The following is a 27,921-nucleotide window of genomic DNA, read 5'->3' as shown; positions in this document are numbered from 1 at the left end:
TTTATACTGAGATTACATTACACACAGGTGGACTCCATTTACTAATTAGGTGACTTCTGAAGGCAATTGGTTCCACTAGATTTTAGTTAGGGGTATCAGAGTAAAGGGGGCTGAATACAAATGCACACCACACTTTTCACATATTTAATTGTAAAACATTTTGAAAGCCATTTATCATTTTCCTTCCACTTCACAATTATGTGCCACTTTGTGTTGGTCTATCACATAAAATCCCAATAAAATACATTTACGGTACCCTTTTGGTTGTAACATGACAAAATGTGGATAATTTCAAGGGCTATGAATACTTTTTCAAGGCACTGTATCAGGAATATGAAATGTAGGGGTCACAAACTCTTTAATAGACTGACGTATCCTCCTCCAGCAGTGCTGGATTAGATGGGAGACAGAAATAGGGAAATAAAAGTGACTAATACCAGGATGTGCTATTATCCATGACCAGGGCTTCACTGCCGAGTTAGTCACTAACCTGAAAAGGTATGTAGAATAGGAGATCTGACTTTTCACACTTTGCTTGCTGCATGTTTGCAGTCATTGGATTTACCCAGCAGGGAACGTATGACCCGGATGACTACCAGCCCTGGAGCCTGCAGTTTGTACAAGAGAGCCGGTAAGGCTGTCGCCATATTTCTATTCCCACTGGTTCCCTTTTATAATAAAAGGGAAGCAGCTCTACTTGAAACCTGACCATCATTATTCACAAAGATTATGAATATAGGGAGGAGAGTTTACAGAAGAACTCTGGAGTTATTTTTTTTCTCCTGTCCTCCAAAGAACAATACGCACAGAACACTTGCCCCAGACAGGTGAGGGCAAGAGGAAAGCAGGGGGCGGGGGTTTCAAGCGGCCATCTCCTTGCCAGCTATGTTGTCAGATGACTACAAAGATATGGAAAAGGTCCCCTGTCCAACCTCATAACTAGGCCTACAAAGCACACATAGCACTTTGTCCCATGTTCCCATGTGCTTCGAGCATAGGGTAGACAGGACGCTCCCTCAATCCCCTGTAGCCAGGGCCGGACTTACCATTAGGCTTGACTGGGCTCAAGTCCATGGGCCCCGGCCAATAGGGGGCCCCGCCTATTTAGAAAGCCACAGAGAGCCGCGTGTCAGTGGGAGAAATGGTGTTCCATTGTCAGTGTCAGATGGCAGAATAGGGTCTCGTATCGATGGGAGGGATAGTGCCACAAGGGCCGGATAAAGGCAAGAAAAGGGCAGCATCTGGCCCTCGGGCATGTCAGAAACCATGAAATCAGACCGAGACAGAAGTACAGTTAAATCACATTTGTTTAATAGTAAAAGTAAATAGAACAAACGTAGTCAAAACATAGCCAAAGTTCAGGAACTGGAACAGATAGTCAGAAAAGCCAAACGTCAGGGAGCTGGAGATGAGCGTAGTAAAACAGCAAGCAGGATCTGGAGCCAGAAGGGATGTCAGCCAAGCAATTCTTTTAACAGGAATGCAGGAGATAGTCTCTGTGATGTTGACCAATGCGAAGGCAGAGATCATTTGGGCTGGACGGCTTAAGTAGGCTGCACTGATGAGCAGGATATCATCAACAGCTGAGTAACTGTGGAGAGATAGGAGCTGGCAATTAACCGACAGCTGAGCGGCCAGATCAGAGAAGGAAGGGCTGAGCCCAGCCCTGACAGGGCCGCAGTTTGGAGACCACTGGCTTAGAGCATAGGTAGACAGGGTGCTTCCCAACCCCCTGCGGCCGCCTAGCGAGGAGATGACTGATTGATAAGTGGCGCTTCCGAGCACTTGCTCCAGCCAGACAAGTGATGGCAAGAAGAATGCAGGGGGAGGATCGAGCAGCCATCTCTCCAGCTACATTGCCAAACTACTGCAAAGGGAAGGCTCAGTTTACTGCACCAGTGAAAACAGCAAGCAGGCAGGTAGGGATAAGTATATTTTATGTCTCTTCTGCAATAAAATCCTGCCTGCTCACTGTTTGTATTTTATGTTTTATGTCTCTTCTGCAATAAAATCCTGCCTGCTCGCTGTTTGTGACGGGGAAACTTCAGTTGCTCTTTAAGTGCTGGAGCGCGTTTTTGTTTTTTAAACCTAAGACCATAATTCCACTTTAATTACAGTAAGCCATAGCAAAAGACTTAAACATCCTCAATAATACGCCACCTTTCTTTCTTCTAATTATCAAAAGGATCACAAAGGATAAATACTTCAACAGGTAAAGTGGAAATCCCATTAAATTGAAATAAATTGTAACTGACAACAACTGAATGTTGTACAATGTCTTATGTTCTTCTCTTCTTTTTAAACAAAGCAAATGCACGATTCAGATCTGCAGTAAGCAGTCAACATCTATCTCTCTTGTATTGAGCGAATGTCTAATTTGTTAGAACGCTGTTTGCCTTGTCACTGTGAAGATAGGCGGTTGATGCATTTGTTCGTTAAGTTGCTTCATCAATCTGTCCATCACAGTTCCAAATAAACTTCAATTACAAAACCAATATGTTAGCATGGCGGCGCTGACAAGATTCTGCAAAGTATCTGTTACCTCTGGATCGGGGACTTTGTCTCTGATCCTTAAATACTCTCTTCTCTGTAAAATAAATGATATAGCAGGGATTCTTTTCTCAGAGAATAGGTGCAGGTACTCAACCATACCACCCCCAGCCAAACCGCATCAAAAGTTGGGTGTGGCAAAATTGCACTAACAATGGGAGGATCTTAAAAAGGAAAATAAATACAAGGAGTTCAGGGGTGCGCTACGTACATAGTGCAAAGTTCAGAGATGCTCTATGTACAGAGTGCAGAGTTCAGGGGTGTGCTGTGAACAGAGTTCAGAGTTCAGAGATGTGCTATGCACAGAGTGCAGAGTTCAGGGGGTGCTACGTAAAGAGTGCAGAGTTCAGGGGTGCGCTACGTACAGAGTGCAGAGTTCAGGGGTGCGCTACGTACAGAGTGCAGAGTTCAGGGGTGCGCTACGTGCAGAGTTCAGGGGTGCGCTACGTGCAGAGTTCAGGGGTGCGCTACGTGCAGAGTTCAGGGGTGCGCTACGTACAGAGTTCAGGGGTGCGCTACGTACAGAGTTCAGGGGTGCGCTACGTACAGAGTTCAGGGGTGCGCTACGTACAGAGTTCAGGGGTGCGCTACGTGCAGAGTGCAGAGTTCAGGGGTGCGCTACGTGCAGAGTGCAGAGTTCAGGGGTGCGCTACGTGCAGAGTGCAGAGTTCAGGGGTGCGCTACGTGCAGAGTTCAGGGGTGCGCTACGTGCAGAGTTCAGGGGTGCGCTACGTGCAGAGTTCAGGGGTGCGCTACGTGCAGAGTTCAGGGGTGCGCTACGTGCAGAGTTCAGGGGTGCGCTACGTGCAGAGTTCAGGGGTGCGCTACGTGCAGAGTTCAGGGGTGCGCTACGTGCAGAGTTCAGGGGTGCGCTACGTGCAGAGTTCAGGGGTGCGCTACGTGCAGAGTTCAGGGGTGCGCTACGTGCAGAGTTCAGGGGTGCGCTACGTGCAGAGTGCAGAGTTCAGGGGTGCGCTACGTGCAGAGTGCAGAGTTCAGGGGTGCGCTACGTGCAGAGTGCAGAGTTCAGGGGTGCGCTACGTGCAGAGTGCAGAGTTCAGGGGTGCGCTACGTGCAGAGTGCAGAGTTCAGGGGTGCGCTACGTGCAGAGTGCAGAGTTCAGGGGTGCGCTACGTGCAGAGTGCAGAGTTCAGGGGTGCGCTACGTGCAGAGTGCAGAGTTCAGGGGTGCGCTACGTGCAGAGTGCAGAGTTCAGGGGTGCGCTACGTGCAGAGTTCAGGGGTGCGCTACGTGCAGAGTTCAGGGGTGCGCTACGTGCAGAGTGCAGAGTTCAGGGGTGCGCTACGTGCAGAGTGCAGAGTTCAGGGGTGCGCTACGTGCAGAGTGCAGAGTTCAGCGGTGCGCTACGTGCAGAGTGCAGAGTTCAGCGGTGCGCTACGTGCAGAGTGCAGAGTTCAGCGGTGCGCTACGTGCAGAGTGCAGAGTTCAGCGGTGCGCTACGTGCAGAGTGCAGAGTTCAGCGGTGCGCTACGTGCAGAGTGCAGAGTTCAGCGGTGCGCTACGTGCAGAGTGCAGAGTTCAGCGGTGCGCTACGTGCAGAGTGCAGAGTTCAGCGGTGCGCTACGTGCAGAGTGCAGAGTTCAGCGGTGCGCTACGTGCAGAGTGCAGAGTTCAGCGGTGCGCTACGTGCAGAGTGCAGAGTTCAGCGGTGCGCTACGTGCAGAGTGCAGAGTTCAGCGGTGCGCTACGTGCAGAGTGCAGAGTTCAGCGGTGCGCTACGTGCAGAGTGCAGAGTTCAGCGGTGCGCTACGTGCAGAGTGCAGAGTTCAGCGGTGCGCTACGTGCAGAGTGCAGAGTTCAGCGGTGCGCTACGTGCAGAGTGCAGAGTTCAGCGGTGCGCTACGTGCAGAGTGCAGAGTTCAGCGGTGCGCTACGTGCAGAGTGCAGAGTTCAGCTGTGCGCTACGTGCAGAGTGCAGAGTTCAGCGGTGCGCTACGTGCAGAGTGCAGAGTTCAGCGGTGCGCTACGTGCAGAGTGCAGAGTTCAGCGGTGCGCTACGTGCAGAGTGCAGAGTTCAGCGGTGCGCTACGTGCAGAGTGCAGAGTTCAGCGGTGCGCTACGTGCAGAGTGCAGAGTTCAGGGGTGCGCTACGTGCAGAGTGCAGAGTTCAGGGGTGCGCTACGTGCACAGTGCAGAGTTCAGGGGTGCGCTACGTGCACAGTGCAGAGTTCAGGGGTGCGCTACGTACACAGTGCAGAGTTCAGGGGTGCGCTACGTACACAGTGCAGAGTTCAGGGGTGCGCTACGTACACAGTGCAGAGTTCAGGGGTGCGCTACGTACACAGTGCAGAGTTCAGGGGTGCGCTACGTACACAGTGCAGAGTTCAGGGGTGCGCTACGTACACAGTGCAGAGTTCAGGGGTGCGCTACGTACACAGTGCAGAGTTCAGGGGTGCGCTACGTACACAGTGCAGAGTTCAGGGGTGCGCTACGTACACAGTGCAGAGTTCAGGGGTGCGCTACGTACACAGTGCAGAGTTCAGGGATGCGCTACATACACAGTGCAGAGTTCAGGGGTGCGCTACGTACAGAGTGCAGAGTTCAGGGGTGCACTACGTACTGAGTGCAGAGTTCAGGGGTGCGCTACGTACAGAGTGCAGAGTTCAGGGGTGCGCTACGTACAGAGTGCAGAGTTCAGGGGTGCGCTACGTACAGAGTGCAGAGTTCAGGGGTGCGCTGCGTGCAGAGTTCAGGGAGCACTACTTACAGAGTGCAGAGTTCAGGGGGCGCTACGGACAGAGTGCAGGGTTCAGGGGGCGCTACGTACAGAGTGCAGAGTTCAGGGGGCACTACGTACAGAGTGCAGAGTTCAGGGAGCGCTACGTACAAAGTGCAGGGTTTAGGGGGCGCTACGTACAGAGTGCAGGGTTCAGGGGTGCGCTACGTACAGAGTGCAGGGTTCAGGGGTGCGCTACGTACAGAGTGCAGGGTTTCAGGGGTGCGCTACGTACAGAGTACAGGGGTGCGCTACGTACAGAGTTCAGGGGTGCGCTACGTACAGAGTTCAGGGGTGCGCTACGTACAGAGTTCAGGGGTGCGCTACGTACAGAGTTCAGGGGTGCGCTACGTACAGAGTTCAGGGGTGCGCTACGTACAGAGTTCAGGGGGCGCTATGTACACAGTGCAGAATTCAGGGGTGCGCTACGTACAGAGTACAGAGTTCAGGGGTGCGCTACGTACAGAGTTCAGGGATGCGCTATGTACAGAGTACAGAGTTCAGGGGGCGCTACGTACAGAGTACAGAATTCAGGGGTGCGCTACGTACAGAGTTCAGGGATGCGCTACGTACAGAGTACAGAATTCAGGGGTGCGCTACGTACAGAGTTCAGGGATGCGCTACGTACAGAGTACAGAATTCAGGGGTGCGCTATGTACAGAGTTCAGGGATGCGCTACGTACAGAGTACAGAGTTCAGGGGTGCGCTACATACAGAGTACAGAATTCAGGGGTGCGCTACGTACAGAGTTCAGGGGTGCGCTACGTACAGAGTTCAGGGGGTGCTATGTACAGAGTACAGAGCTCAGGGGTGCGCTGTATATAGAGGGCAATGTTGAGGCGTGCGCTACATACAAAGTGCAGGGTTTAGGGGTGTGCTATGCAAAACGTGCAGGGTTCAGCCCTCTTTTACAGGCTGTACACATCTCACTATCACCCTTTCCACTGGGCTTTGTGTTTGACACTTGAGTTTTAAAAGGGACATATAGCCGAGACCCCTGCTAGTTTCATTTTTCCAAGGCAAAGCCAAGGGGGGAAAGACACATTCAGCTACTGAAAGGAAAACAATTCTATTTAAAAGAAACCTGTGCAGATTTAAAGTGGTTGTAAACCTCAGACATGAAATATTAACAAAGCATATCCCTCTATAGTGTGTACTTGCCTCAATCCAGAGCACTAAGTGTCATTTCTGCCAGCTGCCTCTTTCCTCTGCTGTCTGCATGAGTCACTTCTGACAAGTTTTCCTGACACCAAGAGAAAAAAAAGTGACAAAGGAGGGATCTCCGGCACACAGCCTGTGATTGACAGCTTCGGCTCTGTTCCTGTGTGAAGGAGAGCGTGTCCCTTCCATCCAATCAGTTCTCACTGAGCTCTGCAAAGTGTAACTTCGGGTCTACGCCCCCTGCTTTCTGAAAGCTCTGACAAGCTTCATAAATTCTGGATTTTGAACAGCTGTAGTGGAGAGAAGACTGCAGATAAACATGTACAACACCTAGGAGGACTTGTTTCATCTCTGTGTATCACCTGAGACCAGTCACTTCATTGGGTATATGTAGGGGTTTACAGCTACTTTAAAGTAATATTAATCCCTCAGTGTTTTTAGCTTAAAACGTTGAGCACCATGAAATAAACAGTCCCCAGTAAAAAGGAAGTTTCACTTTATGTCCTCCTCCCCCCTCCACTGGCAGTTTTGGAACTTTTTTTTTGGGGGGGGGGGGGGGGGGATACCTAGTTTTCTCAGGTACCTGCCCCCAGCTCTGGTGGAATCACCCAAATGACTAGCCTGATACATAGAGATGAAACAAATCCTCCTATACAAGTTGTACTTGTTCATCTGCAGTGCTCACTTCTCTACAGCCTCCTAAAACACACATTGTACACAGCTTTCCTTAGCTCTAGAAGGCTGGGAGTGGGGATCTGATGTCACACACTGCACAGCATAAAGCAAGGAGCTGAGTGTAATCTGAGACCTGAGTAGAGGGAATGGACACCTCTCCCTCTACTATACAGTCTCATAGGGAAACAGGAAACATTCACAGGGGGGGCTGCTATGGGGGGGGGGGGGGGGGCAGAGGACACTACAGTGGGGAGGAGGGGGGGGTTGTTATGTGAAGGGTGGCAGAGGACACTGCTACGGAGGGGAAGACAACAATAATGTAGGGGAAGAGGACACTACTGTGGGGGGTGATGTGAAGAGGGCAGAGACACTACTGTGACACACTAGATGTTCCTTATGCCATCTTTTTATTGGGAGCTTGATAGTTATTAACCACTTCAATACCGGGCACTTATACACCTTCCCGCCCAAGCAAATGTTCAGCTTTCAGCGCTGTCGCAATTTGAATGACAATTGCGCGGTCATGCTACGCTGTACCCAAACAAATTTTTTTATCATTTTGTTCCCACAAATAGAGCTTTCTTTTGGTGGTATTTGATCACCTCTGCGATTTTTATTTTTTGCGCAACAAATAAAAAAATACCGAAAATTTGGAAAAAAAAGTTTTTGTTTCTCTTTTTTGTAAATAAGTACGTTTCCTTCTTCAATGACGGGCACTGATAAGGAGGCACCGATGGGCACTGATAAGGTGGCACTGATGGACACTCGTAGGCGGCACTGATGGGCACTCATAGGCGGCACTGATGGGCACTCATAGGCGGCACTGATGGGCACTCATAGGCGGCACTGATGGGCACTCATAGGCGGCACTGATGGGCACTCATAGGCGGCACTGATGGGCACTCATAGGCGGCACTGATGGGCACTCATAGGCGGCACTGATGGGCACTCATAGGCGGCACTGATGGGCACTCATAGGCGGCACTGATGGGCACTCATAGGCGGCACTGATGGGCACTCATAGGCGGCACTGATGGGCACACATAGGCGGCACTGATGGGCACTCATAGGCGGCACTGATGGGCACTCATAGGCGGCACTGATGGGCACTCATAGGCGGCACTGATGGGCACTCATAGGCGGCACTGATGGACACTGATGGGTGGCACTGATTACACTGGTGGGTGGCATTGCTGGGCATCACTTATTTTTTATTTCTGTAATGGTGCCAGTCAGTGCCCATTTGTGGGCTCTGATTGGCATGTATTGGGCATTTTTTTTATATGTGGATGGCCATGGGGTACATACCTGGCCATCCACATGCTGGGGGCTTCCCTGGTGGTCCAGTGTGGGCATCTGAGGGGGGGCTGGGCTGGTAAAAATCAGCGCAGACCCCCCCTGTCAGGAGAGCCGCCAAGCGTCTGTCAGACGCGAGTGAGGAACAGCCGATCAATGGCTTTTCTTGTTTACATCGTGATCAGCCGTGATTGGACACGGCTGATCACGTGGTAAAGAGCCTCCGTAAGGGGATCAAATACTTATTTCACTCATTCAGGCTCGGCTCACACTGGTGGCTATGCGAGATCGCATGTGATTCATGCATATCACATGCGATGTCCATGCAATGTGATTTCAGCCATACAGATAGTACGGCTGAATTTGCATCGCATTCGGACCAAACTCGCACAGGACCTTTTTTTTTGGTCTGCACCAGAATTGGATCATACCCATGCGATCCGATTCATGCCCGAACTGTCGGTTCGCAGTGCGATATGTGAACTGAAATGGGGCGGTCATTAACATTGTATTGACACTCCCAGCAGTTCTCATATGGCAGTGTGAGCTGTCTTGCGAGTCGGGTGCACTGCAGGAACCGGCAGTGGATTCGCAGGGTTTCCGCATCGCACAAGTGTGAACCGGGACTAAAATGCAAATCAATTTATAACTTTTTTGAAATGCGTTTTTCTGTTTTTTTTTGTTGTTATTCTGTCTCTCACTGTTAAAATAAACCGACCATTAAAATGATAGACTGATAATTTCTTCATCAGGGAGCAAACTTACAAAATCAGCAGGGGATCAAATACTTTTTCCCCCTTCACTGTAACTGCTAAAACCCATGGCCACTACTCCATACTCATACTACTAGACCTCTCTGCAGCTTTTGATACTGTTGACCACCCGTTCCATTCCTGCTCAAAAAAAAACTCCACTCTCTTGGCCTTCAAGACTCTCCTGGTTCTCCTCCAACCCATCACAGCGCTCCTTCAGTGTTACCTACAACTCTGTTTCCTCCTCTTCACTTCCTCTTTCTGTAGGGGTACCTCAAGGCTCAGTCCTCGGATCCCTCCTCTTCTCCATTAACACCTCCTCCCTTGGTCAAATAATAAACTCCCATGGCTTCCAGTGCCATCTCTATGCTGACCAGTTGCGGCCCATGCATTGTGGGCACATGGGCGCCACCCCCCCCCCCCCCCCCCGACACCTCCGCCGCCCTCCCTTTCAGGACGCCGGACACATGAAATAGTATGGCAGGGATGTGTATTTTGATGCACGTGATTAGAGCCACAGGCTCTATTAGGCTTCAAAATAGGGTGGGCTCGGGGCGCAGAGCGCTGCGTCCTGATCCTACCCTGTTGTGTGGCATAGTAAATTAATTTTCGCTATTTTCACACTAACGTTCCTCCCTGCCAATCAGCAGGCAGGTCAGTGGGACCTGTCTCCCAATTGGCCAAAGCATTAGGCGATCCTATTGGATGCCTAACACTTTGGCGGAAGAGGAGACACGGCAGAGGAAGCCTTGGGAGCCGAGTGGACACAGGAGCTGCAGCCGCCGCTTCCCGCCAAGGAGGAGAGTCCCATCACTCCAGGAGAGCAGCAGAGCCCCGTCACACGAGCGGTAAGTGCTGCCGGACCGGCCGCAGGGGGGGTTAGTGAAGTGACAGCCAAGCCAGAGGATGCGCCTGGCTGCATATGGTGGGCACAAGTGGCTGAATATGACGGGCACACGTGGCTGCACATGACGGGCACACGTGGCTGCACATGACGGGCACACGTGGCTGCACATGACGGGCACACGTGGCTGCACATGACGGGCACACGTGGCTGCACATGACGGGCACACGTGGCTGCACATGACGGGCACACGTGGCTGCACATGACGGGCACACGTGGCTGCACATGACGGGCACACGTGGCTGCACATGACGGGCACACGTGGCTGCACATGACGGGCACACGTGGCTGCACATGACGGGCACACGTGGCTGCATTGGATGGGGGGTTCAGTATTTTTCAGTTTGTCTGCGCCCCCAAAAAAAATTTTGAGCACCAGCCTCCACTGATGCTGACGAGGAGCATTTTTTCTCTTTTTCTCTGGCCCGTGCCTCCATCAAGATCAATAATACTACTAGGTGTAATCCTAGACTCTAAACTGTCCTTTCAGCCCTAAATCCAATCGCTGTCGAAACCTTGCAGATTTCACCTCCATAACATCTCCAAAATACGCCCCTTTCGAACCGACGAAACCACTAAGCAACTTATTCACTCCCTTGTTATCTCTCACCTTGACTATGGTAACTCCCTCGTCATTGGCCTATTTCTCCCCAAGCTATCCCCTCTTCAGTCTATCATGAATGCCTCTGCCAGACTCATCCACCTTACCAACCGTTCAGTGTCCGCCACTCCTCTCTGCCAATCCCTACACTGGCTTCCCATTGTCCAGCTAATAAAATTCAAAAACACTAACAATAACATACAAAGCCCTCCACAACTCTGCCCTGAGCTACATCACCAATCTTATCTCCAAATATCACCAAAACCGTCCTCTCCGCTCCTCCCAAGACCTCCTGCTCTCTAGCTCCCTTGTCTCCTCCTTCCATTCTCGTGTCCAGGACTTCTCCAGAGCCTCTCCCATCCTCTGGAACTCACTACCTCAATCTGTCCGGTTATCTCCTAATCTGTCCACATTTAGGCGATCCCTGAAAATTCATCTCTTCAGGGAGGCCTATCCTGCCTTCAGCCAACAACCAAATCTTCTACTTCCCTCATCAGTTCATCCCTCACCGTTACTACCTTTTGTTTCTCAAGCCCCTCTCTATTAGTCTATTAGACTGTAAGCACACTCTAACCCTCTTGCATTGAATTGTATTGTTGTTGTATTATCTCCCATAAGGGCTCGTGCACACAGGACGTTTTTACAGATGCTGTTAGGGGCGCCTGACGTTTTTTTTTATAACTGCCTCTAAATTCTCCTCCATGTTAGCCTATGTGTCCATGCACACATAAACTGTCAGAGGCGTTTGGAGGCATAAGCGTTTAGGGGCAGTAGGAAAAAAAAAAAAATGACAACCTGTGCTTCCAGGAGCAGTAAAAACGAGCTGCAAAAACGAAAAAACACCCAAAAATGCCTCTAAACACTGTAACAAGCTGTTAGCCGCATTTGGCGTTTTTAGGCGTTTTTTTAAATGAAAAAAACGCCAAAAAACGTGGGGAGAAAGGGCAAAAATGTGGGAAAACACTCAATAACGGTAATGTAAAAAACGCAGCTAAACGCAAAAAAAACAAAACAAAAAAAACAATAATAACAATCAATAATGTCAAATCCTCAAACTCATTGAGCGTGGCTCCAAATGTAGGTGGGGGATGGTTGCTCAGCACCATTAAAGGGTCAAAAGCTCATCACATATGAAATGGATTTATCAAATCCTCAAACCCATAGAACGTAGCTCCACCAATAGTGGGAGGGGGTTGGTTGTCCAGCAACAAATGTATGGTTTCAAATATGACATGTGAGGTATGATGGAGTCCACATCTATTTCATGTGCGATGATTATTTAACCCTTCAGTGGTTAGCACTGTGTCCCACGGTCTGGTAACTCTCCCACGGGCCGGCAGAGCCCCTATCTACACCGTTTTCTATCCTTGTTTTATTTGGTTTATTTTGGATAGCCAAGCTATATGCCATTAGGTCAAAAGAAATGACATTAATGTTCATCTGTACCTGTATGCCAGATAGGAGGTCCTGAGGAAGCGGATGTCTCAGCGAAACGCGTCATCCTAAGTCCTTGATCTCGGCAAAGGCTATCATGCTATGCATTTGTCATCCCTCTAGTGCAGGGGTCTCCAAACTTTCTAAATAAAGGGCCAGGTTACTGTCCTTCATACTTTAGGGGGGCCGGACTGTGGCTAATGAGAGTAGGAAAGTTCCCCCACATCAGTGAGAATAAACAATCCCACCTTTGGTGTCAGTGGAAAGAATTGTGCATCATTGTTGGTGTCATTGGAAGAACTTATGCTCCATTGATAGTTAGATATGTGCAGAACGAAAAAAAAGATGAGTTTCGTTTCGTTTAGATTCGTTATTTCCATAAATTCGTTTAGTTTCATTTATTTTCGGAAATTGTTTTGTTTATTCGAATTCGAATTTCCTGAATTCGGACGGCTTGAACTCAACTCGACCGAATTCATTAAGTTTGAATTCGAATTCTGGAAGACGGTTATAGTCTTTCTATTCCATTCTATTCTATTGTTTCTCTATTCTATTCAATTCTATTTCATTATATTCAATCATTTTCCATACTATTCGAAATATGGAAAATGGTTATATTCTATTATATTCTATTGTTTTTTTTCTATTTTATTCTATTCTTTTCTTTTCTATTGTATTTTTTTCTTTTCTATTCCAAATTCAAATTTATTCTATTCAAAATTCAAATTTTGAAGATGGGTATATTCTATTCTCTATTCTATTTTTTTCTTTTCTATTCAAATTTATTCTATTTGAAATTCAAATTTTAAAAGATGGTTATATTCTTTCTATTCTATTGTTTTTTTCTATTCTAGTCTTTTCTATTCTATTCTTTTTTTTCTATTTCTTTTTCTACTCTATTCTTTTCTATGCTATTCGGATTTATTCTATTTGAAATTTGAATTTCAGAAGAAGGTTAAATTCTATTTTGTTCTATTTTTTTTATTCTATTCTTTTCCATTCTATTCCTTTATTTTCTATATTTCCTATTCTATTCTACTCAATTTTTTTCTATTCTGTTTTGCTTTACTCTATTATATTCTATTCTTTTATTTTCTATTCTATTCTTTTATTTTCTATTCTTTTCTAGTCTATTACAATTATTTTCTAGTCTATTCCTTTATTTTCTATTCTATTTTCTTCTCTTCAGAAATTTGAATTCAAATTTAATTTGAAAACTATTTGAATTCAAATTTTGTCCAAATTTTTATTTTATTATTTCAGATTAGTTAAATCTGTTACTAGGGTATTGTAATTTGGAAATTCGGATACATACGAATTTCTGAATAACGAATAAATTCATGCAAATTTTGATTTGGAACTAAATGAACCGCACATGTCTATTGATAATATCAGTGGATTAAATAGTGCCCCAAGGGCCGGATAAAATCAAGCAAAGGGTCGCATTTGGCCCCCTCCGGCCGCAATTTGGAGATCCCTGCTCTAACGGATGGTGATTGGTAGTACTAAAGGGTTACTAAACCCTTGTTTTTTTTTTCAAATAACAAACATGTCATACTTACCTCCTCTATGCAGTTGGTTTTGCACAGAGGGATCCTGATCGTCTTCTTCTGGGGTCCTTCAGCAGCACTGGTGGCTCCTCCTCTTCGAGTGCCCCGTCGGAGAAACGATTTTCTTCGGGACACCCGTGCGGGCGCGCACCCGAGTCCTGCTGCTGCGTCTATTGACACAGACAGGACTTGGCCCCTCCCCCCGTCATTGGATTTGATTGACAGCAGAGAGAGCCAATGGCTGTGCTGCTATCAATCTATCCAATCAGGACATGAGACACCGGCTGAAGCTGGTGTGCTCATTCCCTCTACGGGAATTTACGGGGTTCAGGTAAGTAAAAGGGGGGCTCTGGGGGGGGCTGCTGCATCACGGGAGATATTTCACCTTAATGCATAGAATGCATTAAGGTGAAAAACCTTGAGGGTTTACAACCCCTTTAACCACTTGGCGACCGCTGCACGTCGATATACGTCGGCACAATGGCAGCGGTGGGCAAATGGGTGTACCTGTACGTCCCCTTTAATTGGAGGGGCTAGTGGGCGCGTGGCCGCCGCGTACAGCGTGACCGTGCCCGCGTATCCCGATGTCCACCGGTGTCCCGCGATCGTGTCACGGAGCGGCAGAACGGGGAGATGTCTATGTAAACAAGGCATTTCCCTGTTCTGCTTTGTGACAAGACAGGGATCTACTGCTTTCTGTCATCGGGAGCAGTGATCGCTGTCATCTCAGTGGTATCCCCTCCCCCCTACAGTTAGAATCACTCCCTAGGACACACTTAACCCCTTGATCGCCCCCTAGAGTTTAACCCCTTCCCTGCTATTGTCATTTACACAGTAATCAGTGCATTTTTATAGCATTGATCGCTGTAAAAAGGACAATGTTCCCAAAATAGTGTCAAAAGTGTCCGATGTGTCCGCCATAATGTCGCAGTCACAATAAAAATCGCAGATCGATGCCATTACTAATAAAAAAAAATAATAATAATAATAATAATAAAAATGCCATAAATCTATACCCTATTTTGTAGACACTACAACTTAGCGCAAACCAAATCAATATACGCTTATTTTTTTTTACCAAAAATATGTAGAAGAATACATAACATACTAAATTGAGGAAAAAAAATTTGTCTTTTTATATATTTTGGGGGGATATTTATTATAGCAAAAAAGTAAAAAATATATATTTTATTTTTTTCAAAATTGTCGCTTTTTTTTTTTTTTTGTTTATAGCGCAAAAAATAAAAACCACAGAGGTGATCAAATACTACCAAAAGAAAGCTCTATTTGTGGGGGAAAAAAAAAAAAAAAAAAAGGACGTCAATTTTGTTTGGGTGCAACGTCGCACGAATGTGCAATTGTCAGTTAAAGCGACGCAGTGCCGAATCGCCAAAAAGTGCTCTGGTCAGGAAGGGGGGTAAATTCTTCCGGGGCTGAAGCGTTTACTGTCCACGCATGTATGGTATATATTTTTTATGGAATATTTTTTTTTTACTGGATGAAATAAAATGTTGTATTGAATTTTTAACATATAATCTCATGTATCTGCATAGGCGTGCGCAGCCTATTGCATTAGGGTGTGCACCCGAAAGCTCAAGCACACATACGTGTGTGTGTATATGTATGTATATTCAAAAGTATTGGGACGCCTGCCTTTACACACACATGAACTTTAATGGCATCCCAGTCTTAGTCCGTAGGGTTCAATATTGAGTTGGCCCACCATTTGCATATATAACAGCTTCAACTCTTCTGGGAAGGCTGTCCACAAGGTTTAGGAGTGTGTCTATGGGAATGTTTGACCATTCTTCCAGAAGGGCATTTGTGAGGTCAGGCACTGATGTTGGATGAGAAGGCCTGGGTCACAGTCCTCACTTGAATTCATCCCAAAGGTGTTCTATCGGGTTGAGGTCAGGACTCTGTGCAGGTCAGTCAAGTTCCTCCACCCCAAACTCACTCATCCATGTCTTTATGGACCTTTCTTTGTGCACTGGTCCAAATCATTTGGTGGAGGGGGGATTATGGTGTGGGGTTGTTTTTCAGGGGTTGGGCTTGGCCCCTTAGTTCCAGTGAAGGTAATTCTTAAGACGTCAGCATACCAAGACATTTTGGACAATTTCATGCTCCTAACTTTGTGGGAACAGTTTGAGGATGGCCCCTTCCTGTTCCAACATGACTGCACACCAGTGCACAAAGCAAGGTCCATAAAGACATTTACTTAGCAGGGCTGGTGGGAAATAACTTCAAGTGCAATGATTCACATTATAACCGTAACTAAAACATATACAATTAAGTGTAATACTCTAAAAAATAAAAATTCCAAAGTGTGAACCTCCCAACTAAAAAGTTGTTGCACTTGAAGTTAATTTGTATTACAATTATCTGTAGAGGGGTTTCCACCATCCCTGCTAAGGCAGCACTGATGAGCACTAATAGGCTGCACTGATTGGCAGCACTGATTGTCAGCGTTGATGGGCACTAATTGGTAGCACTGATGTGCACTGATTGTCAGCACTGATTGGGACTGATAGGCGGCACTGATGGGCACTGATATGCATCATTGAAGGGCTCTGATTGGTAGCACTTATGGGCACTGATAGGCTCTGATTCGCATCACTGATTGGCAGTACTGATGGACACTGATTGGCACTGATAGGCAGCACTGTTGGACACTGATGGGCACTGATAGGCTGCACTGATGGGCACTAATTGTCAACACTGGCACTGATAGGCAGAATTGATGGGCACTGATATGCAGCACTGATGGGCACTGTTTGGCAGCACTAATGGGCAGCACTTATGGGCACTGATTGGCACTGATAGGCAGCACTGATGGGCACTGATATGCAGCACTGATAGGCAGCATTGGTTGGCACTGATAGGCAGCATTGGTTGGCACTGATTGACAGCATTGGTTGGCACTGATTTACAGCATTGGTTGGCACTGATAGGCAGCACTGACTGGCACTGGTTGGCATTGATAGGCAGCATTGGTTGGCACTGATAGGCAGCACTGGTTTGCACTGATAGGCAGCACTGATTGGCAGCATTGATTGCACTGAAAAGCAGCACTGGCACTGATTGGCAGCATTGGTTGGTACTGATAGGCAGCATTAGTTGGCACTGATAGGCAGCACTGGTCTGCACTGATAGGCAGCACTGGTTTGCACTGGTTGGCACTGATAGGCAGAATTGGTTGGCACTGATAAGCAGCACTGGTACGGATAGGCAGTACTGGTTGGCACTGATTGGCAGCATTGGTTGTCGGGTGTGGGCGGGACCAAGTGCTATAAACACCAGCCAATGTTTGAGCTGCTTCAGAGAGGGGTGGGGCCACATAAATGTAGCCGCCCGCCCAGACCCCATCCCATTGGCTGGTGTTTAATGGCCGTTCGGTCCCGCCCACCCCGACATTTTGACAGCTGGTGTCTCTCCCTGCTTGCAGTGTCATTAGCTGACAGTTTCATACACTGGACAGCTCTGGCAATTCTCACGATCTGCTGCCTGTGAAACTGTTTCACAGGCAGCACGGGCCACACACTCACTTGGATGCAGCATTTTGGGGCAAATCTCTGGAGACAGCACGGGGTGATTAGGGTGTGCCCAGGCACACCCGGCACACCCCGTGCGCACGCCTATGTGTATCTGTGTCCACTGGAGGGGTTTTGAAAAATCCCGTTTTGTATCTGTAAACTGGGAAATTCGTTTAGGGATGAGACCCTCCAATTGGAACCCTCACCACACACACATGATGTAGAGTCATTTAAAGTGCAGATATTTTTTGTTTCAACTTCATAATGAAGATGATCCCGGAGATGTATGGACTCTCCCCAGATTTAATAATGCAGCTGAACGATTCTTCTCTATCTGGAAATTCATTTCCGCTGCTCTTCCTTCACATATTTTGCAAGTCCACAGAAAAGCTCAAAGGATTCCTCCTCTCAGCACTAGCAAGCTGTAGGAATGTATATTTAATGTGGCTGGTGGGTAATCGCTTAAGATGTTCATCAGAGTTTCTCTTTGAAGCCGTGTGGGTCTTTAAACAATGGAGGAAGTTGAGGAAGTTACTACAGGCATCATGGGAAGATTAAATAACAAGGTGTTAGAATCAAAGAGGAAAAGAGACGTGTTCTTTTTATAGCTAGATCAGTGTATTTAACTTATTAACCGCTTCAGCCCCAGAAGATTTTACCCCCCCCCCCCCCCTTCCTGACCAGAGCGCTTTTTGCGATTCGGCACTGCGTCGTTCTAACTGATAATTGCGCGGTCATGCAATGTTGCACCCAAAACAAATTTGATATCCTTTTTTTCCCACAAATAGAGCTTTCTTTTGGTGGTATTTGATCACCTCTGCGGTTTTTTATTTTTTGTGCTATAAACAAAAAAAAAAAAAAAAGAGCGACAATTTTGAAAAAAAAAAAAAAAAAAAAAAGCAAAATTTTGTACTTTTTGCTATAATAAATATCCCCCAAAAATATATAAAAAAATATTTTTTTTTTCTCAGTTTAGGCCGATATGTATTCTTCTACATATTTTTGGTAAAAAATAAAAATCGCAATAAGCGTATATTGATTGGTTTGCGCAAAAGTTATAGCGTCTACAAAATAGGGGATAATTTTATGGCATTTTTATTATTATTTTTTTTACTAGTAATGGCGGTGATCTGCAATTTTTATCATGACTGACTGCGACATTATGGCGGACACATCGGACACGTTTGACACTATTTTGGGACCATTGTCATTTATACAGCGATCAGTGCTATAAAAATGCACTGATTACTGTACAAATGACACTGGCAGGGAAGGGGTTAAACATTAGGGGGCGATGAAGGGGTTAAGTGTGTCCTAGGGAGTGATTCTAACTGTGGGGGGGGGGGGGTGGGCTACTACTCACATGACAGCGATCACTGCTCCCGATGACAGGGAGCGGTGATCTCTGTCATATCACTAGGGAGAACGGGAAAACGACTTGTTTACATAGACATCTCCCAGTTCTGCCTCTCCGTGACACGATCACCAGGAGACCGGCGGACATCGAGTCACAGCAGCCCTTTACCATGTGATCAGCGGAAGCAAACACAAGCCGGTTATCCGCTTTTTTTCCCCATGCTGACAGCTGAGGGTGGAAGAAGAGAGACGATAACTGTCTTGTGTTAAAGGGACATCGGCACTGATAATCAGGGCACGGATTATCAGTGCAGTCCCAACAGTGCCCACTAGTGCTGCCAATCAGTGCCACCTATCAGTGAAGGAAAAATATTGCCTGTTTGCCAAATTTTTTATAACTATGAAAAATTCTAATTCAGCAGTGCCTAAAAATGGAGAGCAACTGAGCATGTGCAGAGCAGGGTGAGACAGTGTATTACTGGGTTATAAACAGTATAGGCACTTATTTGTAATGTATTGTATAGCTATGCCTGCATAACCTCTTCCTACCTTGTCTGTTGGGTTGAGCTGTACAACGTATTAGTCCTTATGCATGCTGGACACTGATAACAACGGCCTTGCTAGGATGCAGGTGACCCCTCCCGCAACAGCAGATCCCCCCCCAGCAAAAATTGACCCCAGAAATATAAGACCTTGCAGCAAAAATAGATCCACCACAGCAACAATAAATCCCCCTCACTACAAAATACCCCCCCCCCAGCAACAATGGACCCCTGTCAGCGACAATAGACCCCCTCCTGCAACAGTAGATCGCTCCCAGCAACAATTGACCCCCTAGTAATAAAGGACCCCCCAGTAGAGCTGCACGATTCTGGCTAAAAATGAGAATCATAATTTTTTTGCTTAGAATAAAAAGATCACGATTCTCGCAGCGTAAAATCTTTCACATTATACAAAAAAAATTGAGCTAACTTTACTGGTTAGTTTTTTTTTTTTTTAATTCATTAAAGTGTAATTTTTTCCCAAAAAAATTGCATTTGAACGACTGCTGTGCAAATACAGTGTGACATAAAATATTGAAACAACCACCATTTTATTCTCTAGGGTCTCTTCTAAAAATATATATATATATAATGTTTGGGGGTTCTAAGTAATTTTCTAGCAAAAAAAAAAAAGATTTTAACTTGAAACCAACAAATGTCAGAAAAAGGTTTAGTGTTTAAACCTCCCTTTATTTTCACACCAAAGTGTATTCCTTGGATCTAAAGGACAAATCGTTACAATGTTTATACTTAAGTTCCACTGCTAAAGAATGTTGTGATTCTTGGCAGACTGCCCGTTTTTTTTTTTCCTTTCTTTTGACGGCTGTCTGCTTCAGCAGAGCAGAGAGAATTCTCTGCATAGAAAGAATCGGGAAAAACTTTGTCAAGATCGCAACGGGAAAAGAAAATTGCGATAATGATTCTTAACGATTAATCGTGCAGCTCTACCCCCAGTAACAATAGATCCACCACCAGGAACAAAAGACCCAAGCAAAAATAAACTCCCCTCACTACAAAATACCCTCCCAGCAATATTAGACGCACTTCAGCAACAATAAGGCTGGGTTCACACCCAATACCGATGTGGCTCACAGCCGGGGTCCTGTGTGTCCCCGTTCAACGTTTCAGGTCCGATTTCAGCCCAAATTTTTGGCTGAATTCGGGCCTGAAACGGACCAAGAGATGCACAGGGCTCCTGCGCAAATTCGCACTGGAGCCACAGTGGAGATAAGTGAGCAGGCTCCATAGAGATCCAGTCAAAATCCCCTGCTATTGCGAACTGGATGCGAGGGAACCCACATCCAATTTGCAATGGTGTGAACCCAGCCTAAGGCTGCCCATACACCTATAGATTATCTGCAGATTTTCTATGGTTAGATGGAAAAAGTGGGAGATTCCTCCATCCACACAGTTTAGCGAACATGGAGAGATCTGTTGCACATTTTCTATCTAACCATAGAAAATCTGCAGATAATCTATAGGTGTATGGCCAGCTTTAATCTCCCAGCAGCCAGCAACAATAGACCCCTACTTCAGCAGTAGATTCCTCCCAGCAACAACTGACCTCCTTAGCAATACAAGACCCCCCCCAGCAACAACAGACCCCTCACCAGGAACATTGGACCCCAAGCAACAATAAATCCCCCTCACAACAAAATACCCTCCCAGCAACAGTAGACCTCCATCAGCAACAATAGACCCCATCCTGCAACAGTAGATCCCTCCCAGAAACATAAGAAGCCCCAGCAACAATAGACCCCATCCTGCAACAGTAGATCCCTCCCAGCAAAAATAGATCACCCGCCAGCAACAGCAGACCCTCCAGAACACCCCAGCCCCCTCTGCCATTACGCGCACTCAGTGATGAGGGTCCAGGAACTGCGTTTGCATGCTTTCCCGCTGAAAAAAAGCCCTGCTTTTGTATAATGTTAATCTAGTAACCGATTATCATTATAGTTTGCATAGTACATCTTCCCTTTACTGAAAATCCAAAACATCCAAATAGGAAGAGTAACCCCTACCAGTGAAGTTTAGTGAAGATGCTGGTGAAGCCGAGGTTAAGGCACAGCTGGAGTCCTCCTCCAATGTTCCAGTTGCGGGTTCCGGCTGAAGAAGACTCTTTGATACGTCATATGTACAGGAAAGGTCCAGCACACCGCTACATTGAGATGACTGGCTGGCTGCTGCTCCCGATGGCTCCATTCTCCTGCCATGACAAACAACGTAATGAGAAATCTTAGAATGGAAGAAGTACATTGTCCTGCAGACAAGCATTACCAGTGAGCCTGACCGTATCAGAAAACACATACAGTGCCTTGAAAAAGTATTCATACCCCTTGGAATTTTCCACATTTTGTCATGTTACAACCAAAAAACGTAAATATATTTTAATGGGATTTTATGTGATAGACCAACACAAAGTGGAAGGAAACTGATAAATGGTTTTCAAAATGTTTTCCAAATAAATGTGTGAAGAGTGTGGCGTCCATTTGTATTCAGCCCCCTAGAGACTCGGTTCACACTGCAGCAATGCGGGAACCCTGCGAATCGACTGCGTGTGGCAGGGACATGGCCGCCGCAGGACTGGCAATGTCGCCCAAATCCAACATGGACGTTCACAAAGAGTTCAGGTGCATGCAGGTACGCGCACCGTGCATCAGCGCACGTGCAATACAACGCATGCTCAGCGGCGCGCAAATGGCGTGACAGACGCTGGCACCAACTGCCCTATTTAAGCCAGCCAATAAAGACAGAACATTGCTGGATTATCTCAGCTTCTCTGTGTTCCTGGTGATTCTGTATCCTGATCTGTGGACTACCTGTTATTGACACGGCTTGCCTTGACCTCGCTCCCTGATATCCCAGTTTGACCTCTGGCTTGCATCTGGACTTTGCTTCTGTTCCTGTCTCCTGTGTATGACTTTTGGCTTGCTCCTGTTTATGCTCCGGACTGATTTATCCTGTATGACCTCTGGCCTGGCTCCCGGTTTCTCCTCTTACCAAGCACCGCAAGTACAGCTATGGCTACCAGCCTGCTACAGTCATCCCTCGGTGACCAGCTCATCCGACTACGAGCAAGCACCTGGCAAACCGTGCTTCTTTGAGCACCGCGCTCCCTGTCCAAGCACACTTTTCACATATTTATTTGTAAAAAATGTTGAAAATCATTTATCACTTTCCTTCCACTTCACAATTATGTGCCACTTTGTGTTGGTCTATCACATAAAATCCCAATAAAATACATTTACGTTTTTGGTTGTAACGTGGAAAATTTCTAGGGGTATGAATACTTTTTCAAGGCTCTGTATCTAGATCACTTTTTTTTTTTTACATTTTAAATATTAAATACAAAGCCCAAACCAAAACATAACAAATTATCCAAACTGACATGATTGTGCAATACTGTCACACACAGAGGTAATTTAAAATAACCCATTTCACCAGGTCTAAAGGTGGCGATACACTATTAGATTGTATTCATTCAGCCTGAGGGGTGGATGAAAAAGATCTAACAGATTCCTCCATCCACAGATAGACAAATCCATCCCCCTCCTTTTCTGCCAACTGTCAGAATACCAGAACAGGGTTGCATCTGATTGGATGCAGACACTGTTTGGCAGACAGTTTTCTGCCGGGCACCTTCACTTTTTCAATCACAGGATGTTGGGTGGGATGCAGCCGTCGGGACCACCCACTGAGTGATTGTTTGAATTTTAAATAGTGTATAGGGGGTTGAAGTGTTACTAAACCCAGGACCCTGCATTCACTATATCTGGTCTCCCACAGTACACAGAACATGGAAACGCAATTATTTTAATAAATATAAACTGCCAAATACCTTTTCTCATCAGCAGTATATATAGCAGTCTTGTGACTTCTATCAGTGTTTGGTTAAAGCTTGTAGGAGGAGTTTTCATTCTCCTCTGATTGTCCTATGAGACTGCAGGACCCCTGACCCTCTGTCTGGACAGTGCTGATTGGCCCTGTGCTGATCACATGCACCCTTCCAAAGAAAAAAAAAAACACACCTCTAGCAGTACACACCAAACTGAGCATGTGCAGGGTGCCTCCTAGGGCTCTGTACTATCAGCAGATGGATTGGGGACAGTGGAAGAAGGGGAGGATCAGTGAAGACAAGATCAATTTTTTTTTTACACAATGCAGAGGATTAACCCCTTAGGCTCCACAGGGCATATTACAAGCATGCTTTACTACATATACACACTGATGATTGTACCGTTGTGGGTTTAGTGATGCAAATCAGGGTGCAGTGCCAGGTAATGCCATGCTTTGGTGTCTATGCAGGGATCCATACAGCTATAGTGGCACATCATTTAACCAAATAACATATTTCAAAGGTTAAAAGCAAAATCTTTTGGCAGCTGGAATGTTTCTACCAATCACCATCTAGTGTCCATCTATTGCCTGTCACCGTATCTTCTACAAGAACATAAAACGATAATGGCATGGCACAACAGGGGCACATTACCTATGGCAGATAAAGGGACACAGACATACAGAGAATGGTTTTCCTGAATAAGGAATATAATAAATATAATTAATTGTTCAACTTTTTTTTTTATTTTATTTTATTTTTTTTTTAGCTTTTCAGTCATTCACATAGGTGATGATTTCTGTTGCTGGCAGTAAAAATAATAAAAACAAATAAAATAAAATAAAATAAAAACAGCCAAGTAGGCAGACAGCATCTTCATTATAGGAGGACAGGACTGTTGGCATCTGCTTTTCTATCAGAACATCTGTTATCAACAGCTGGATTTACCTTCAACTTTACCCATTACCTTCACAGACCACTAGAGGGCAGAATAACCCTCTACAACAGCCGGCCTACATCCAACACAGCAAGTGCTAAGGTGCAACATGGTCATTTCTTGGTCAGATCTGAGACCATAAACCACAAGCTGCAAACTCAACCAAGGCCGTCTATTTTTCTACTATCACTTCTATTAAAAATCGCAAAGAAGACCCCTCTAGTCTCAACAGTTTCCTTTTCTTTTAACCACTTCAGCCCCGGAAGGATTTTCCCCCCTTAGGCCATTTTTTTGGCGACACAGCACTGCGTCTCTTTTAACCGACAATTGCGCGGTCGTGTGACTCTGCACCCAAACAAAACCAATGTCCTTTTTTTTTTCCCCCCCACAAATAGAGCTTTCTTTTGGTGGTATTTGATCTCCTCTGCTGTTTTTATTTATTAACAAAGAAAGAGCAACAATTTAAAAAAACAAAACAAAAAAACAATATTTTTATCCAGTTTATTCCAGTATATATCCCATAGTTTGTAGACGCGATAAATTTCACACAAACCAATCAATATACTCTTATTGGGATTTTTTGTTACCAAAGACATGTAGCAGAATACATTTTGGCCAAAAAGCATTAAGAGATTTATTTTAATTTTTTATTGGATATGTTTTATAGCAGAAAGTAAAAAATATTGTGTTGGGTTTTTTTTTTTTTTTTTTTTCAAAATTGTCGCTCTTTTTTTCATTTATACAATAAAAAATAAAAAAAGCGCAGAGGTGATCAAATACCACCAACAGAAAGCTCTATTTGTGGGAAAAAAAGAATATCAATTTTGTTTGTGTGCAACGTTTCATAAAAGCGCAATTGTCAGTTAATGTAGCGCAGTGCCGCATAGAAAAAAAATGGCCTGGTCATAAAGTGGGGTAAAACCTTCTGGAGCTGAAATGGCTAGAACGCAGTGCACGTTTCCCGCGTCACATTCAAAATGCATTGCCCTTGCAATGTGCAGTGGGTGTCAGTGCAATGTTAAAGCGATTGTAATGGAAAAAATAAATAAATCAATAAAATAACAAACCTCTCTATACTTACCTGCTCTGTGCAGGTCCCACGCCGGCCCTCCTGGCTCCTCTTCTCTGTGCAGTGCCCCCTGTGAGGGTCGCTTCCCATGGGGGCACTCATACATGCTCGCTCCCGAGCCCCACTGCTGCGCCCATTGATACGGACAGCAGTACTCAGCCCCGCCCCCTGACACTGGCTTTGATTGACAGCGCTGGAAGCCAATGGCTCCTGGTGCCCCAGTGAGACCCAAAAGTGAGGGGAAAGAAGAGCTGCAGGTGTGCACAGCACTGGATCAAATGAAGGCTCGGGTAAGTAAGGGGGGTGAGGGGCCCAATTCAATGCCTAAACATCGCTTACCTTAAAGTGTTACTAAACCCAGGACCCTGCATTCACTATATCTGGTCTCCCACAGTACACAGAACATGGAAATGCAATTATTTTAATAAATATAAACGGCTAAATACCTTTTCTCATCAGCAGTATATAGCAGTCTTGTGACTTCTATCAGTGTCTGGTAAAGCCTGTAGGAGGAGTTTTCATACTGCACTGAGCTGTCCTATCAGGATGAGGGACCCCTGACCCTCTGTCTGGACAATGCTGATTGGCCCTGTGCTGATCACATGCACCCTCCCAAGAAAAAACAACTCTCTAGCAGTACACACCAAACTGAGCATGTGCAGCCCGTCCCCTGGCTCTGTACAATCCGGACCTGTTCTGGAGTCAGTGGAAGAAGGGGAGGATCAGAGAAGACAAGATCAAACAGCCTTTTTACACATTGCGGAGGATTAACCCCTTAGGTTCCACAGTGAGTATAACAAGCATGCTTTACTGCATATACAGCCTGATTTTACTGTTGTGGGTTAGGAACACTTTAATGCAAGGAATGCAATAAGGTAAAAAAATGTTTAAGCTGTAGAACCACTTTAAAAGCGGAGTTCCACCCACTTTTGAGAGGCGGTCTTAAACGAAAGTCCACCCCTCGTTTTTGGATATTTAAAAACATTTTTTTTTTTTTTTTTATTTTTAGCACCTTTTTGGAAGTATTAAGTGTACTTCCGATCCAGCCGTGCCGCGGCCCAGAACATCACGTCCTCTTCTGCGGCAAGCCCCCCCGCGCCGTCTTCTGGGACCTGTGTGTGTCCTAGAAGACAAGCCGGCCATTCACAAAGCGCCGCACAACTCGCACATGTGCAGTCAGAAACCGGCAGTGAAGCCGCAAGGCACCACTGCCGGTTTCCCTTAGTTGGAATGGCGGCTGGAACATCGCTTTAATGACACCCCAAAAGCGTTTGCCTGCACTGGATCGAATGCAACAAAACTACCACGCAATCCGGTCGCACTGCGTTTCCAGAAGTAGTACATGCTCTGCTTTGGTTAGATGCGGTGCGATTTGAGCTCCAATTGCTCCACACCGAATCGATTGCGATTGGGATTCGTAGTGTGAACCCAGCCCAAGTGCGATTTTTAGTGTGATTTTCAAAGTGAAGTTGCGACTTGATGTGATTTGGATACAGCTGCGATTTCTGTGATGGGGAAGCGAACCTGCTGGAATCATATGACAAGAGGGCAGATAACCTTTTCCTTTGAAGCCTATGGACTACGGAATCGCACCAAAGAAGCACACGACCCTTTGTCAAAGTCGGATCGCATTGATGTGAACAGGCTCCATAGGAACCAATGTTATTTCCCTTGTCGTGCGATCCAATTCACATCTGAAATTGCATCAGTGTGTACCAGAGTTCAGTGATTACACACGCATGCGCGTACAGTGGTAGTGTGTTTGGACAGAACCACTGCACGCACTGGGGGGGTTGCGCCTCAGCGCTCAGCCGCTACAGTTACCATCTACACAAAGCACAATGATAGATCCCCCCATGGCAGAAATGATGATTTGCAGCAATCCCCCCATGTTCCTGGGTGCAGGGGATGGTCAGCACACATATAATGCTCTGCTAAATGCAGCAGGAAAAGGAAGAGGAGCTGCTGGGAGTTGTAGTTCCTGTACAGCAGAATCTTTTACCTTCAAATCTCGCTCATTTCATTGTGTCTGTCAGCTTACCTTAGGAAAACATTCAAGGCACGGAATAAACTTGCAAAAGGAAACTGATACCGACTAAAAGCGAAGTGAACGTTGCCCACATCAAAGATGGCCGCCGCTGGCATCTCCTATGTGGGTTACTAGCCTAACCAAACATGGCGGCTGCAGCTTGCACTACGGTGTCTTGGCTGAGGCAAATTTTGTAAAAGGGCAAAATGTTATGTGATAGTATTCAGTGTGGATTTGAGCCGGATAATTACATCCAGTGATTGTTATGTAATAAAGCACTAATAATACACTACTAGTCTGAGGCCATTTCATATGCTGGAGCTGTATCCAGCTAACAAATCTGTCTGACAGGCTCATAAGAAACCATTACTAAACTCCCTCTCAGCTTCATTTATTTTTTTACTTATCAGGGTTTGTTTACACATGCGGCAAGGACTGTCTCTCCTCTAAAGAGCGATCCCCACTTGAATAACTTTTCAGAGGCATTGAAAAAGCAGTGAATAGACACTATGTTGCCTCCTCACCGCCTGATTTAACCCCACAAATGCCGCACCACCGCACATTGCACACAATTGCGGGGCAGTTGCAGCCCAGCCCTATTCACTTGAATGGGTGGTATTTGGCTGAGGGGTTTACTTCCTGTCACAACCATGAAGCATAGCGCCATACCCACATACGACACGTGTACACCACCGCCCACTGTCTTTGCAGCTTAAAGAGGAGGTCCAGCCTCATAGCTCCCAACTGTCCCTGATTTGGAGCAATGTCCCTCTGTCCCTCTTTGCCCCTCATTTGTCCCTCATTTTGGTCTGATCCATATAGTTGCATCTCAAATGCACCTTTAATACTTCAAAATTGTTTCCCAATGCTAAACCTTTCATCCAATTTCTAAATTGCTGCATTTGTAAATTTAAATGCCAATATAAAGGAATAGAAGTGGTAAAAAAAAGTCCTTGTGGA

General features: G+C 46.1%; 1 protein-coding gene across 1 annotated transcript in view; it reads right to left on the bottom strand.

Annotated features, from left to right (window-relative positions):
- SHLD1 (shieldin complex subunit 1) overlaps nucleotides 1–27,080 on the bottom strand; it is a 110,346-nt gene extending 83,266 nt beyond the window's left edge. Inside the window, exons 1-2 of the mRNA XM_073628613.1 lie at nucleotides 26,974–27,080; nucleotides 21,113–21,297 (exon numbers count right to left, since the gene is read on the bottom strand). Of these exons, the coding sequence (XP_073484714.1) occupies nucleotides 21,113–21,297; nucleotides 26,974–27,077 (289 nt within the window). The 5' untranslated portion in view covers nucleotides 27,078–27,080. The remainder of the gene's footprint in view (nucleotides 1–21,112; nucleotides 21,298–26,973) is intronic.
- Between the last annotated feature and the right edge of the window lie 841 nt (nucleotides 27,081–27,921).

The sequence above is a fragment of the Aquarana catesbeiana genome, linkage group LG04 (assembly GCF_042186555.1).
Source record: "Aquarana catesbeiana isolate 2022-GZ linkage group LG04, ASM4218655v1, whole genome shotgun sequence".
Lineage (NCBI taxonomy): Eukaryota > Metazoa > Chordata > Amphibia > Anura > Ranidae > Aquarana > Aquarana catesbeiana.
This window is presented reverse-complemented; position numbering and strand designations above follow the sequence as displayed.